Raw genomic sequence first — 16649 nt, 5'->3', positions numbered from 1 at the left:
TATATACGAGTGTTTGATACTTCGTTATTTTTCAAATAACGTATAATCTTTTAATTCTTGAAATGCTGTTATGGCTTAGAGATAGGAATCGTGTGTTTGCTGAAAAATAAATAATTAAACCCTGTTGTTTCATCAAAATTAATCATCATTAATAAATAAAAGCAAGATAACTTTTTTCATCCAATAAGTGGCATTTCTGAATTTGTACCGCCCGCTAGAGAAGTAATTGAAATTGTATTTACTAAAATTATCATTACTCACTGAATTTTTTGGAAAAAGAAAACACATTATGTTTTTACAGTCTAATAGATTTACCAAAGGTTGAAATGTCATAGAAAAGTTTTGTGATGTTGGTGTGTCCATATACTGATATTATTCATGCAGGTTTACGAACTATTTTTAACAAGAGCTTGGACTTTGGGTAGTTAGTGTCAAACCACAATGTGACGTAGACCTGTCTATTTCATTGCTGGCCACTCAGCCATGACTCTTTGAAATCAACAAGATTTGTCTGGCTTTTGAGCTATGACTACACAATCGGTGCACATTTCGCTTGAAACCGCGTCATTTTTAGCTTGTTTTGACGCAAGAAATAGATAGCTACGTCCAGCCGAAAGTCCAAGGTCTTGATAAAATGGTTCTTAATTCGTATTATTTAATAACTTCAAATTCAAATATTATAGATACCAAATCAGTTTCATAATCTTTACTCGATTTGATCATATGACAAACCAACCTCATATGCATGACATGGAATTAATTTTTATCCTTCGTTTCACTTGCCGTGTTTCTTGTGTTTCTTGTCATTCAATTTTTTTTTATTCAATGATGTATTTAAAAGTTGCATGGTGAATAACTGATAAAAACATTCAATTTTTTTTTCTGGTTGTGTTCTTGAGATTTGTGAATTAATGTAAATACAGCTAAATTTCCCTTCAAAATGTTTGCAAATATCCAAAACTCCTGATGATTTAAAATGAAACCAGTTGAGTTTATTTCGGTGTTGTGATTTTTTTCATATATATATATATACTTGAAGTAGTGAATGAAGAGGATTTTATATTGTTAGACTTGTAGCCAATTAATTAATATTTTTTACCCAATACAAGTATACCAGATCGATCGATCGATTGGGTATTTTTCTCTAAATATATAAATATAGAATGCTAAGGTTAACCTCAATTGAGACAAAAACCAATATAATCTGTAATCTCAAAGTGGGCGAATAAATGCATCCTCTACAGTGTTATCTCTGTGATAACTACTCAGCAAGAACTTGTGGTTCAATGCTAGCCTCGATCAATATGATGTGACTCCAGGTGAATTCCTATTCCACCTTTGTTTTCCAATTGTATTTGTTGTGGTACAGGGGTTTACCATATATAGAGACTGTTCTTTGAAATGTATCTATAATTAGAATTGAATCAAAGAAACCTCAGTTGGATTTTCCTTATCTTAGAAAATAATTTATAAATATTCAGGGACTGTTAAGTCCAATAAACTTTCTTAATTCTAAAAAATTTTCGTTTTTTTTTTTATTAGCATATAACACACTGAGACACAATTGAACAAATCTTAAGTACAAAATAATAATAATAATCGGTCGAAATTACACCACCTATATAATCATTAGAGCCCTGACCTAACACCAGAACCCCTGACCCAGGGGCCATGAAATTCATAATTTTGGTAGAGAGCTCAATGCTTATTACAATCATGCCAGCAGTTTGACTGCTTGATGTCCAGGAGTATAGAAGATTTTTAAAAACTGCATTATTTTGAATGGTTCAGCCCCATCCCCCATGTTCCAGGGAGACAGGGGGCCATGAATTTTACAATTTAAACTCCCCTTCCCCCTATGCTATATGCCAAAATTAGTTGAAATTGGTTCAGTGGTTCCAGAGAACGTAAGTTGGATTTTCCTCATATTAGAACCATCTTAACAAGAACTCAGGCTTTGCGTAGTTGGTGTCAAACAGCATTATGACGTAGGCCTGTTTATTTCATTGTAGGCCACTCATCCATGGCTCTTTGAAATCAACAAGATTTGTCTGACGTTCGAGCTAAGACCACGCACATGACGCAATCCATATATATTTCACTCGAAACCAGCGTCATTTTTAACTTGTTTTTACGCAAGAAAAATATGTTTACATCCTATACCGAAAGTCCAAGGTCTTGTTAAAATGGTTCTTTCTTTTCTTAATATATTTTGACTTGCTGATTCAAAGAGCATTATTGATGAAAATGTACAGTTTTAATTAAAAGTAAAGATGTGTTGTCCCGTGAATTGCAAATTCTCACTGTCTGTATACACGCATTTAATTTAAAATCGTAACTTCAGTGACAGAAAATGTTGTATATTTCATGAAACAATTATTTTTAGGGTTTTAAATTTTATTTTCAGGAACATTCATCTGTAACCAAAGGTGTTACTTCTTTTAAAGAAAAATGGCATGCATTCCGACATGTGCATATTATTCCTGGTCATTAGCATATTCTTTTTTATTTAAACGAATTTATGTCATTTCTGAATTGAATATGTAGAAAATGGGTTGGGGTATATGTGTTATTTCATACAAAGTAGATTGGATTAGTGGCCGGAGAATTGAAAGTGCTTGTTAACTAATCACCCAAGAGTTCTTTGATATATTTACCGACTCTCTAGAAAGTGCAACGGATAAGTAAACTATTCGCCAAAGCTCTGTATTTATAGTACACGGATTTTTTTTTATTAATAGCGGAAAAGCACGAAAAGTTGTGATTGAGGTTTCATGGTTTTAATTAACTTTCTCTATACTTTATCCAATCCATAGTTTTATATTGTTTGTGATCATGAGAATATTGTCAAAAATTAACATAGAGACTGTTAAGAGGGGGAAATATCATGCCCTTATACTAAGGGCATTTTTAAAACAGACGAAAAACAATTCAAATGAATGTATAAAAGTATTGATAAAAGCAAAACGGTTGTAATTGAATGAAAATAGCTATTAAACCCATTCTAGTGTGCATTGATGCTTTAATAAAGGACGTATAATATGAGATTTAATGCAAGACCTTTACTTAAATCTATGGTAAGACTTCTGAAATATTTTTGTCTGTAGTGAGCAATGACAACAATAGAAAAATCTCATCAAAGTTAAAAACGTTTTATAAAATTCTAAGATTATGAAATACTAGTAACCATTGATCCACGGAAAGGGAGACAATACATATTATTTTTTCTGTTAAAAATGATATATTACACTTACCGACTTTGATTTCCTCTATTTCTTACGGAAACTTACATTTAACTCGTAGCTCTATAAAAACGGACAGGACTGAAATCTACACGCCCCGTTGAAATATCGACCTATAGCGACCTAAGAAAACTCACGCACTGCACGAAATAATCATGATGATGGTAGAAACAAACTCCCATAGGAGACGAGTTGGCCGTTTCTTTAATTTTATCTAACGTACTGATGTAAATTAACAGTAATATCGTTTATTTAACTTACTTCTTTCAATCAATTTATTAATTTGTTAACAGAAAGATGCAGATATAAACAAAAAATGATCCATGCAGGTTATGAAGGTAGCGGCCATTGCAGAAAAAATCTAGGTAACCCACTAACGCGGGTTTCAATTGTATTTTTTCTCTGCTTGTACCTTTGGACCCATTATTGTGTCCCAATTCCGATATAATTTTCCTTTTATGGTCGATCATTTCTACGCGTAGTGTTGTTTTGTTAATTCAATTTATGTCAGACCTTGCACACAATTAATCAAACGACTGGAATTTATTACAGTTGCCAGAAAATGCGATTCAAATTTTCAAATACAAGTAATTTTGATGGAAACTCCTACATGTATCTTTTCATTTTACTTCAAAAGATGGTCGTAGCAGAGACATAAATAACAGAGATTGGCAACTCTGCCATTAGCGGGTTTTGTTATTGAAAGATGGTACGGGACCAACCTTACTTTTAGAACTACATTTTAGTGAACTGAGATAATGATCTTAAACCAAAAGTGTGTTGTTTAAATGAAAAGTGTGCACAGGTTTTAGACATTTTTGAAACAAAAAAATTGAAAAATAAGATAAATATATAGAAAAAAATTATATTGGCCAGCTATATTTATGTCTCTGGTCGTAGTAACAACTATTTTATCCCAGTATTTAAAAAACTCCTAATATTGGATATCAACTATCTATCTCTCTACTTTGTCATTGTTCAGATTCTAATTTCACTAATTAATTACTAATTTTAAAAAACGATACAATTGTGTTCATACATGTACAATTATGACTGCAACTGGTAGTTTTAAGAAATACCAGGTATTGAACAAGAATGAAAACATAAAAAATAGGTACGCAATGTACGCAAGCATATACGAATTCAGTAGCTAAATAAAGGAAGAACCCAAACAAATACATGTACTGTATTGATAAGTTTGCTTATTAAACAGTTTATTTTTTATTTTCAATAAACCCGCATGCAACAAGATAAAGAAAGACATATTCTGACTCAAATTTTAATAACTTAAACATGCTAGATGAAGTCCAGACTGCTAGCATACATTTAATATGTACATAAAGTTAATACAATTACATGGTAACAATGTCATAAATTACTTCCAAGTTTAGATTTAATTCTCAGAAGTTGAAGCTGTAAAGGGATGCGAGACATTTTGCCAAATCTATGTACAACAAAAAATTCTTTTTAAAATGAAACTGAATTTTAAAAATACATGTTTAACATTCATACAGTCATTTAATTTTATTAACACATGGCATGAAGGCTAGAAGTTCAAAATAAATCTTGACCATGATTTAATAACTTTTGTATTCCTTCCATATACATGTACCCTTCGACCTCAGGGTGTTGGTATACAACTCTGGGTAAATCCCTGTACATCCTTGAGTGAACCTGGATAGCTAATATTATATAGGAACAGTAAATCTCCAAAATAAATTGGTTTCAGAGAAAAAAATGAACTTTCCTGGAAACAAAAAATAAACCTTTGAAATGACAGTGCATTGATTATTTACATGTAGTACAAGCTACAAATATACAAAACTTTAAAATGACAATACATTTTAGTACAAATTAAACATATTTATGTAACTTGAAAAAGTTTGTTGAAAATGCATTAAATATGTAACTAATGAATGGAAAGCTTTTATCATCACAAATGACTGAAAATATCTAATAAATAATAAAGAGATTCCCAGGGTACTATATGAACTTTGATGCCATTTGGAGTGCACCTCCATATAAATTTACACAGTCAGTCTCTTATAGTATGCGTCTAACATAAAGCAGGGATTTCTAAAAGAAAACAAACATGTCCGCATGCAGTTTAAAAGTCCATATGTACAAGTTTATAATTTGAAGAAACAATCTACAGGGTTTTTTTTAAAATTTTGTCTTCCTCACTAGTCACTATTAAGAAATCCTTCATAAAATATCACAGTGGCTTTCTACAGGAAATTGTTCGAGGTTGGCTATTTCTGTAGTGGCTCTAGCGCTAGACGTTGTTGGCGTGGTATTTGGCGAGCTGTAAGTTGTGGATGACGCGATCGGCGTCCAGCTGTCGGAAGTACGCGTCGTCATCGTCCCGGACCAGCTGGTCCTGTAACAGTCGAATCTCTGACTCCATCTTGTGACGTAACTCTTTCTTCATTTGTCCAAGCACCTGGAGAAGAAAATGGCTTAAATAGTAAAGTCATTCTGTAAGGCCAACACATTACAAGTACATTTGACTGTGTATTCTGTTTAGCGTAACTGGCCAAATGTAGCTTCTGTTAACTCAAGTACAACAAAATACTAGTAAATCATTGTATATACATGTAAAAAGGTACATTGAAAAAGTTAAATCGAGTCTGAGCTATCTCGTTGAGATATAAATTTTCTAAAAATAGGGTACCTGTTCAAAATGATCTGTTTACAGTAATGTAAATAATGATATTCATTATGTTTTTTCACACTAAGAAAAATTATCGTTATCAACTGTGTTGGAAAACATTCAAGCATCAATTACAGGTAAAGTGGAAATAAAACTAATGCAGCTGAACTTTTGTGCTTCTTGTGTATATATCTAAGTATTCATTTTTTCTTTTTTTTTTAAATAAACAAACCTTTTGTTGAGCTTTTTCGCGGACAAAGATCTCTTTCCTCTCCTTCGTGATGGATTCTGCTAACATCTCAAACTGATCCCGATAACTTTTTCTTGGTCAAGGCCAACAAAATGAAGCTTTTGATTATTTCATAAAACTAAATCATTCAACAAAAATCCCAATTTCAATTCATATGAAGAAATATTCTTCTGAATAAAACAATAACATAGACTATCTCAGGACAATAAAATTGTCAAAAGATCTAAAAAAGGACCATGAAAGAAATCTCTTAAAGTCTTAACCTTATCTTAAACCTTAAGGTTAAAATAGGCTAAGAACTTTTATGTATCATACGAATTATACATTCAGACCAATACATAGCATGAATCGATTTGTAACATCATGTACATAGTTAAGATGATAATTTCTATTCAGTATTTCACATGAGAATGTGTAATCAGTCTGTCACACACATATGCACATGTTCTGTAATGAACAATGACATGTGTATATGACGAAAAAAAAACTGATGTGATAAGGATACTAGTTCTCCATGGACTCTATCTCATTCCGCTGAGTACTGGCCTGAGTGTCCCTCTGCTCCTTCGCGTATTTCTTCAGCTCTCGCACTCGATCCTTCTGAATGTCTAAGCCATCTTTGAACAGTTTGCGGAAAATCTAGAATACAGAAAGAAGATTGATAACATCAAAGAACAAAATAATTCAAAACTTGAAATTCAAAAACTTGTTTTGACCAAAAATAATCATAACAGTGCTAAAAAGAGAATGTTTTTCTTTTCTTACCATTTCCTCCTTCGTGCGTCTCTTGAGCATCTTTGACCTCATCCTGACCTGGTAGTCATCGTAGTATTTACGAGATCGAGCAGACTGTGCTCGCTTCTCCTGAATCATGTTCTTTGCTGTCACCGTCTGCTTATGCCTCTCTTTGATTTCTTTCTGTTAGAATGAGAAACAACTTCTAAAAATTAGCAAATTCTACAATTCTACAATTATGTATGCCTTAAAATTTACACCCCATAAGTCTCTAGTACATAAAACATATAACTTCTTTCCAAATTTTAAGATTTCAAGCAAATTTTTTGTACACAAAACTGTTAATTAATACGTACCATACGTTGGCCATGTTCTATTTCCTTCTTCATTATATTAACCATGATTTCATGACGTTTCTCAGCTTCCTCTAACTTTAAACAAAATTTAAGCATAAAATGATAATATATAGTAAATTTTGTTATTTAAAAATTTAATTCAGTTTTTTTCTTACAAGCCTTGTACCATATAATTTGATAAAGACTACAAAACATGATCTCTAAAGTTAATCATTTTCTTTTTCATTTTTAATTACACAATAATTTCAATGACATGAATCAAAGGATCTGATTTTTTAACATTTGATGGGCATAAAACTCAATTGATAAAATTTCCAAATTAGTTTCATTGGGATTTTATTTCATTTTCTTGGAAATATTCAGACTATAAACATATATAAACATGTATTTATGAAAAAAAAAATTTTAAATTTCATAATTAAACAAAAAATATTAAATATTAAATGAAAAAGAAAAATTTTAAAGAAAATAATTCTGCTTTTATAAAACTATGGACTGCCTCCCTTTGTCGACTGACCTCTGACTTTGCTTTACTCTTCTTCCGTCGGACTTCCTGATTGGCCCGTGTGACCTGCTCTATCTGGTGAATCCCCTTCCTCCACAATTCATGCCAGGTGTGGAGGGACAGGTGAAGATGGGGGAACTCCTTTAGCAGAATTGGCAAGATGTCTTCGTCATCTTTGATGGTCACTGGCAAAAGTAAACTTCATATTGTACAAAACAGGAAAACAAAAAAGTATTCAGTTTTCATATAATCAACTCTCTTTAGTCCCCTTTTTGTTTCATTTTTCCGATTTGCAATTAAATGATCAAAGATTTTAGGGGCGGCGTTTTTTGGATCATTAAAATGTTTTAACAATTTAATCCAATTCTGCAGTTAAATAATGTAAACCTTCAATACATCTTTGTTCATCCGTAATTATAAGGTGGAGGTTTATGAATTTGCATTAATTGTTAGGATTTTTTTTCATTTATCAACTGGTATACTTACATTTTTGTTTAGGTACTGCCGTGACTCCACTTGGTGATTTCCTCTTGGCTTTACTACATACGCTGTGCTTGTGAATGGGGGTTTTCTTTTTCATTCCTAAAATGTTTACATTCACAAAAATATCTTTATAATCAATTTGTAACATTGCAGATTTTTTCTTTCAATGTTTAGATTTTTTTTCTCTTATATTTTCCTCACAGTATAACAATGTGGTAATGTTTGTTGAGACATTTCTTTTTTTAATACGAATATCACCTGTTTCCTTTGGCTTTGTACTGGTCTTTGCACCGGTGAGAACTTTTTTCTTGTATTCATCTTCCTAAAAACAAACAAAGTTAAGATTTACTGATTGTCTTTAAAATCATGCTTTTTGATTAAACACTATCTTATCTTATCATTATTGCCTGTAACATGAAACAACTTTTTACTGAAATTATTTCAGATAGGTTCAATATATTAAAACTATTAACTCAAATACAATTATCATATGCTATTTAATACATAAGCCTTGATTTTTCTGAATAACATTGCATGACTATGCCCTTTGAATATTCGTCTAAGTAATGACTTCTCTGATTAAAATGAACAAAAAAGGACCAAAAAAAAATGGATGTATAGACAAAAATTCCTCCTAATTATAAACAACCAAATGAGATAATCTCATCATAAAACTTACTGACATATTCATTATACTCCATGGTTTCTTAGAGCATCAAAAACAGATATTTCTATAAAAAAAAAGTCCTTGTCCACATACCACTTGTCTAGCATCCTTCCTGTCTTTACTCAAACCATACTCTGCTTCGTTCTGTAGTTCATCTAAATCTTCCTGGTATATTCGCTGCAGAAACTTAATTAAGAAATAAACAGTAATTTGTTAGAATTGTGCATCTTCTTTTCTACTTGCACAAATAAAATCATTCCGTGATGAATTTGCCTTAGATTAAAAACTAACAAGGACTCAAATACTTGTTTAAAGTAAAACCCTTAAAAAGTCACAAAAATAATCCTTTTGCAGTACAGCTTTCATTAAACGAATAAAAGATTCGGAAAATAAAACTTTATGAACACTTACATCCACTTTGCGTTTGTTGACACCTTTTTCATTTTTCAGCAGTTTCTGCGTGTCGGAGATGGAGTAATTTCCCTTGGATTTGCTGCCGAGTTTACTGATGTGGTGTTTCTGCTGATCGTTACGCGACCTAAATCTGGGTGGCATAGCCTCGTCTATACTTAATACATCATCAATGATTTCATGAAACCTGAAAAAAAAGTTGTACAGTAATAAAAATACTAGATTAAACTAGTTAATCTTAGGTTACCATATACCGGGTATCTTATAAATTACTTGGTTTTATTATAATGTTATGTGATTTATCTATAAATGCAAATGTTATGAATGGAACAGCTTTCTGAGCATGTCAGTTCATCAGGTGTTCTAATTTGGAATATCTACCGGTAAATGACATTACTGAAGTCCACATTCAAGACCAATTTTTCTATAAATATGTCAGCAGAAAAAATTCAAATAAATAATAAATTTCTTTAAAAGGACTAAAATTAATAAAGCTGATGGCTTTTTGTAGAATGCTCACAGACTGTGCCAAAAAAAAGTAGTAAAATCGTTCAAATAATCGGTAAAAGATCAACATACTGTTTTTTCAAGTATTCGTCATAGGAAAAATTGGCGGGGTTTTTCTCAAAGTCAAACAGACTGCTGTCCCCTGAGGTGCCCCTCCTCTGGGTGTTGTCCTGTCGGGGGCGGCCAGGTTTCTTTGTCCCCTCAGTTTTTTCTGTCCATGCTGTCTTAGTCTTTGGCTTGTATCTGTTAAAGATGAATCAATTTTATTAAACTTTTATTTTTCTTAAATAAATATTTCTATATGATTTCAAACTTATGACAATCCATTTTAAAAATATTTGAATAAATCAGACAGTCTATTCCCTATTTTTAAATTTATCAACATTTTTTTAAAGTTCTCAGACATTACTTGCGTACTGTGGTACAATTATACCAGGTACATTTATACATGTATATACCGTACAATTCCTAAATTCATTTTTTCCCCCCTTAATTTTGAGCAACTAAAGATAAATAACGAGAGACAAATAATAAAGCAAAGACAAAAGATAACAGTAATATCTTTGAACAAGTTCAGACCTGGGGGCGGATCTAAGGAAGCTGGGGCTGGATTCAGAGGTGGTGGATCTCTCCACTAAAAACGAGACCTTCCTCTTGGCATTACTTGGATTCAGCTGTAGAAAAAATCATAGAAAATTATGGTTAATTTCTTTTATCACAAAGGGTACAATGAGAGTGAAAAATATCATAAAATAGTGTTAATTAACAAGACCTATAGAACAATATTACAACATTCAGAAAACTTTCTTTTCCTGACTTAATTAGAAATAAATTCTAAAAGTGATATATACCTCCGAGTCTGAAAAGAAATCGTCGTCCGAGTTCCGGGCCGGACTCTTTGTTTTCCTAGGGGGACTTTTGTTCTGAGTTTTCTTAGGACTGGGATAAGTACTACAAGTAAAAAATAACAAAACAAGTAGAATATGTCCTGAAGTCTGTCAGAATTGATACATTACTAATATATACTGTACACTGGGTTATTTTCGCCCGGTGTAATTTTCGGCCTACAACACTTGTAAACAGTTTCACCCCGTCTTGAATTCACTAAAACACAGTTGTGTTTATATAGATAAAATCTGAGTAATCTGAGACATTGGAAATCGCTCAGTCTTAAATTTACTCACTGACAACAAGGGCGAAAACTTGGACAAATATTTCCCAGTATACAGTAAATCATTTAAGTAATGAATAATGAACTATTGTTTTCTTTCCAGTTTTGTATAAATATATATGTGTATTGATTACAATTAACTGGAATTCTTTTTTTGACATGAAATCTGGAGCATACAAGTTTTGCAATGCACACCTTCGGAACTGCTCGATGTTGTAATCGCTCTCCATGCTCCGTAAAATTGTCCGCGCTCGATTCGGACTACAGTTGACGGCTTCTTCCGCCATCGCTGCAGTCGACTCCACCATGTCCTTCAGACTCTTGTACGACTCTTCTCCTTTGACATCACCGGTTTTTAGGTTACTCTGTCTTTTGTCTTCAAAAATTAAAAAGAAATAAATATTAATTTTTACAAATATGAAGTTATAATCCTGACAAATTTTAAGGAACCAGCCCTTCCCTACCACCACCACCACCCCCCCCCCCCCCCCCCCCAAAAAAAAATCTGACAAGTTCAACTTTTCAATTGATAACTATATATATCATGATGAAAAAATTCTCAAATTAATTTTATCTGTATGTTGGTACTATATTTTATGTTGTAATTATTTAACTTCACAACCAGTACTTACCACTGGTGGCTGGCACTGGTACTAGGTCAGAGAAGGGGTCCCTGGTGAGTCCCAGTTCTCTTCTGTGTCTGGCCAGGTCCTCCCTCTACAGAACAAATAGTGAAAATTATTCTCTATTAACTGATCATATTGTTCTTTGAAAGTCTGGTAATAAAATTCAATAATTCTCTTTCAGCTGAAAGAAATGTTCATATTCATACAGTTTGGGTGCTTATATGTACATGTACACCGCATATGGCATATTGTGTGTGAGTGTCTGGAAAGGAAGGGAGTGTGGTTGTGGGTTTTTCAGCTGTATGAAGCTGACACTGCTGAGGGGCTGATCTACAGTACATTATATACATGTAAATGATGTATGAGGAAGAACGCTGTTAAGAAAGCTTGCTACTGCTGAGACAAGCATATCGAAGGCCATTGTCTCTTGATATCCTCTGCTTAGCAACATATATACTTCTTAAATCATTTAACACCATGCCACACGTTGTTTCCTTTGCATAAGGAAGATAATTCTACATTTATGATAAGCAAATAAACTATGTTATGTTCTGTAACTCTCTAGGGGTATTCAGCTTACATAGAATATTAAATATGTTGGTGAATATGGTCCATCAGGATAGTTGAGAATAGAACTTAAAGGGGCATGGTCACGATTTTGGTCAAATTCTATTTTTCTGTTTTTATAATTCACAATGCTTCAGAATTGCATCTCTACTAATCAAATTAAATTTGAGAGTCAGTCGTAGAATAATAAGCAAGATACGGGGCTCACAATTCTTTGTAATGTAAACAAGGCTCGTGCCCTGTTTTTGTTTAAATAAATTTATTTTAATTATTTTTTTTAATTATTCATTTTAAGCATAAATAAACAGTTCTTAACATTTAACAAATATTTTTTAAAGTCTAAAACTGGAATTTTTACTTCAACATTCAAAATATAAACAAATGCTTTGTTTACATGGCAAAGAATTGTAAGCTCTTTAACTCGCTTATAACTCAACGAATGGCACTTAAATTTTGGTTGTCTATAAAAAATGCCTTACTGAAGCACTGTAAACATTTAAATCGGAAAAATAATTTTGACCAATCATGACCATGACCCTTTAATTGTCTTTAGTCAATATGATTCTTACAATTTGTGCTGCTGTTTTCATTGGCTTGTATCTGTCAGATAGAAGCTCTTTCTCCAAGTTTTCTCCCTCTTTGATGAGTTCATTTGTAGAATCTGTAAAATAATGCAAAGAACATTCTAATTACCGTTATTGATACAAATAGAATTGAATGTAAATTTGAAGTAAGACTTGACTTGAGGACTTATAATATTTGGACTAGTGTCTTTGTGTATGTTACGTCACCTAACTTAAGTGTCAGTCTAAATATACAAGTGCGAAATCTCATCAATTTATCTAATTCAAAGCATTTTATAGCATAATCAAATATTTTATCTTAAAAAAAAAGAAAATATGTGTATAAAGAGAGACAACTCTTATCACACATGTTCTATATGTGTGACACATAGTCTTACTCTGGTCTGTGCTGGCCGTGGTTTCTTTAACTCCTGCAGAATTACCGTTCACTGCAGCAATCAAATCATCAGTCTCACTTAGAGATTTCTTTGGAGATGGCTCACTATGCAAACAAATTAAGAATTTTAATGATATATGTGCTTTTTATTCTAAATTACCTAAATGATATACTTGATATATGCACGAAAAGCTTAATACATGTTTATGAAACACATACATGTTTATAAAGATCGAAGCATCAAAATAATTTTCAAAAATCCCATCGCAAAAAGTGCAAATTTTTTAGTAGGTCAACATGTTTCCAGATTTTCTATTGCATCTGTGATAAGTGTATTAATATTTGACTAAATATGACAGGATTAATATTCTACAATAATGGTAGAATATCATCTTTCTACAAAACATTTTTTTCTATAATGACCTGCTTTGTGGAAGTTTGGAGGGACTGAGCAATGTTCTCCTCCCTCGCTCTGGGGACCTAATGGGAGACCTGCGTCTGATGGGGCTGGCTTTAGGGGTGAGTCGATCAGGACTCCCCTCCAGGCTGTAGTTACGCTGTAGCTCCCGTTCCAGGATCCGGTCAATCACATCTGGCTCTACAGCATCCGGATCATCCTCCAGTTCATCCAGATCACCTTCTCCTATAATTCAAAATTTTACCAGAATTTCATTTTCATTTCATAGATGTGTTTGTTTCGACTAAAACTTGGACTTCTAAATGCATGTACTTGTGCCTATATCCTGTACATATACAGACATAAGTTCAGCATAATGAGCCTTAAGATAAACCTTACATCAAAATGTTGGAATAAATCACCAAAACTGTTTGTATTAAGGCAACTGTGCCTAGCAAAAAATTAACATGAAATCTTCCACATGAAATTAAAGAAAAGGGAGCAAAAACGAGTCATTGTTAAACCTTCACCTATTACATGCACCTCTAATGACCACAAAACATGGAATTTCTTTTTTTGTTTTTATGATTAACGTACATGGTTCTTACCATCTGTTGAAGCATCACTGTCAATTTTATTGAGGATGTATTCCAGCAGTCCACCAAATATCTCCAGCAGATTCCAAATGGACTCACGGTTTCCATCGACAACCTCTCGCCCTGTGATGTGTGCTAGTGAGGTATGTAGGATATCTCGAGATAAAATGTCTATCACCAACTGTATATTTTGTATTTCATCCTCTCTACTGATTGGTTTCTGAATCACACCTTAAAAAAAAAAAAATAAACTTATGAAAATGAGTCAATGTTAGCTATACAATGTCATATCTGATTCAAGATACAGTACATGCACATCACTATATCTATATGTGTAGAAAGTTAATATATCTAATTCATCTCACTTCCCCTACTGATTCTACCATCTTAATTCTTGTAGTCTTACCATGTAACTTTTCTCCACACAGACCCTCGAACAGAGTGACATATACTGCTGCGTTTATATCCTCCACACAACCCAGACTACTGCCAGCATTCAGTTGTTCCAGTAAGAGGTTTGCCTGACGTACTATTTCTGTAAGATAAATATTGGTATGTTTGAAGTCTTGAAAGTCGAAAATTTTTATCAATCAATCTCATCTTTCTATTTCATCCATCATAGATAAGGTTTTGAAAAAAACAATACACACTTATATCTTCTTGATTTAGTCTCTCTTTTGGTCCCATTTTCTAAAAGAAAAAAAATTACTTTATTGAATATAGTACATGTACATGTATTAGTGAACATAAAATATGTATGTCAATGTACATACATGTACATGTACTCTGAAGCATGCTTCAACAGCTAAATTGCATACCCTTTTATGCTTGGTTTGTGCAAGCTTTAAGTGTTTTCTATGAATCATTTAGTGTTCTCTTGTGAACAAGAGAGTGTGCAGCAAGCCTATGATGTAGTTCAGGTTGTTCACATCAGAGTTATTAATTTATATTGAAATCTAACTACTGTATGTGATATTTGCTGATCGAAATGTAGCAATGCCTACATGTTTAAACAAAACATTTCTCAGAATTATCCTTGAAGTAACACAAAAGTGCCTTGTAACCAATATACATTTTCGTATATTTTACAATACAAATTATATTGCATGTAATACCCCAAGGTACAAAAAATATATACATTTCTCCTTCTTAAGTTCTAAACGGAATCAAACAATGTTATTAATGTTAAACATTTGAGTTTGCTTAATAAATTAATTCGTAAATCTTCGTTATCTTTGTTATTTTGTAATTCAGACGCAAGCTGAAAAGAATAAATCTGGGTTGATGCTGAAAGACGTTCCCGTCTTGTTTTATTATACTACACATCATTATATATGTGACGAATATTATTATTATTCCGAACATTAACAGAAAACTTAATGTACCACACACTGGGACAAGAGAAATATAAATGCATTATCTCATAAACAACAAAATCTTCTTGCAAACTGTTTTAACCTAACATAGAGTATATTACAATTTTAAATGGCACCATATACATGTTCAAAAACTCGTCCACACTTGCTCCAGTTCCAGCGGTAGCACTAGAAATATTACCACAAGAGATTTTTTACCAGCGATTAATTCATGCAATGCCATACAGTTTTCCATACCTTTTATGTTTCATTAAATAAACTGCAAATCTAATATTTTCATCGCAAGAAAATGGAAATAAGTTAAAACATGTTCCAATATATTGTAAACACTGGACAGAGACACCTAGCGGCAGCTACAACAAAGAATACTTTAAGAAACTCGCACAATAACAAAATTATTTCCGGATTGACGAAATACAAGATTTACAAACTATTGCACTAATCATTTGAGAAATAAAAATCGCTCATTTAGAATATATTGATATGTATTTGCTATTTAACAAATACTGAGATAAAAAATAGTTTGTTATACCGTTCACTTTTTACGTTTACTTATTGTTAAGGGGGAGACTTAATAAAAAAGAGAAAAACCCCTCTTCCCGAAACTAAATTACGGTAAATAAAAAATAACTTCGCAATCATGATGGTGATGGTGATGGGGGGGGGGGGGGGGAGCAAGAAGGAGTAATCCAAATATGTATCTGCAACCTTCAACTTTTACAATATTTTAACAGTTTAAAATATCATTACATCCGCGCACTTTCAAACTTTCAGTTTACTTAAAATAATTTTATCTATAAATTAAATGTGATAATAAGGTCTATATGCCACCCGAGTCCCCAAAAAATAAATTCAAGGAGGGGGTGGGAAGGGGGTAGTATGCCTACTCTGTGACCCCATCATCATCGTGCATGCAGTGTTCGAAATACATGCATATGTTTTTAAGCCACTGTTTGAAAATCACTTACGACATGATAAGAATTAAAATTCAAACGGGTACTTATCATTTTCGTCACTTCAAGTCGATTAATTTAAGTGCATGGTACTCACGCATTTACATGCATGTACATACATTTAGAACTGGATGGACAATACATAAGTGTTCTAGTAAAAATACCTCAATGGCGATCCAATGGCAATAACTCCA

At 32.6% G+C, this 16649-nt stretch overlaps 1 protein-coding gene across 1 annotated transcript; it reads right to left on the bottom strand.

Annotated features, from left to right (window-relative positions):
- Positions 1-4507: 4507 nt before the first annotated feature.
- Positions 4508-15879, bottom strand: LOC105340137 (centrosomal protein of 95 kDa). The gene is made up of 22 exons (XM_034448531.2): positions 15740-15879; positions 14777-14816; positions 14533-14661; positions 14139-14357; positions 13557-13776; positions 13135-13238; positions 12743-12834; positions 11613-11697; positions 11176-11356; positions 10661-10760; positions 10389-10483; positions 9882-10052; positions 9303-9489; positions 8985-9077; positions 8483-8546; positions 8228-8323; positions 7754-7926; positions 7237-7311; positions 6911-7063; positions 6651-6784; positions 6128-6212; positions 4508-5685 (listed from the first exon to the last, which is right to left on the bottom strand). The coding sequence occupies exons 2-22, from the start codon at positions 14811-14813 to the stop codon at positions 5518-5520; spliced, it is 2661 nt and encodes an 886-aa protein (XP_034304422.2). The 5' UTR covers positions 14814-14816; positions 15740-15879; the 3' UTR covers positions 4508-5517.
- Between the last annotated feature and the right edge of the window lie 770 nt (positions 15880-16649).

The sequence above is a fragment of the Magallana gigas genome, chromosome 4 (assembly GCF_963853765.1).
Source record: "Magallana gigas chromosome 4, xbMagGiga1.1, whole genome shotgun sequence".
NCBI classification, from domain to species: Eukaryota; Metazoa; Mollusca; class Bivalvia; order Ostreida; family Ostreidae; genus Magallana; species Magallana gigas.
This window is presented reverse-complemented; position numbering and strand designations above follow the sequence as displayed.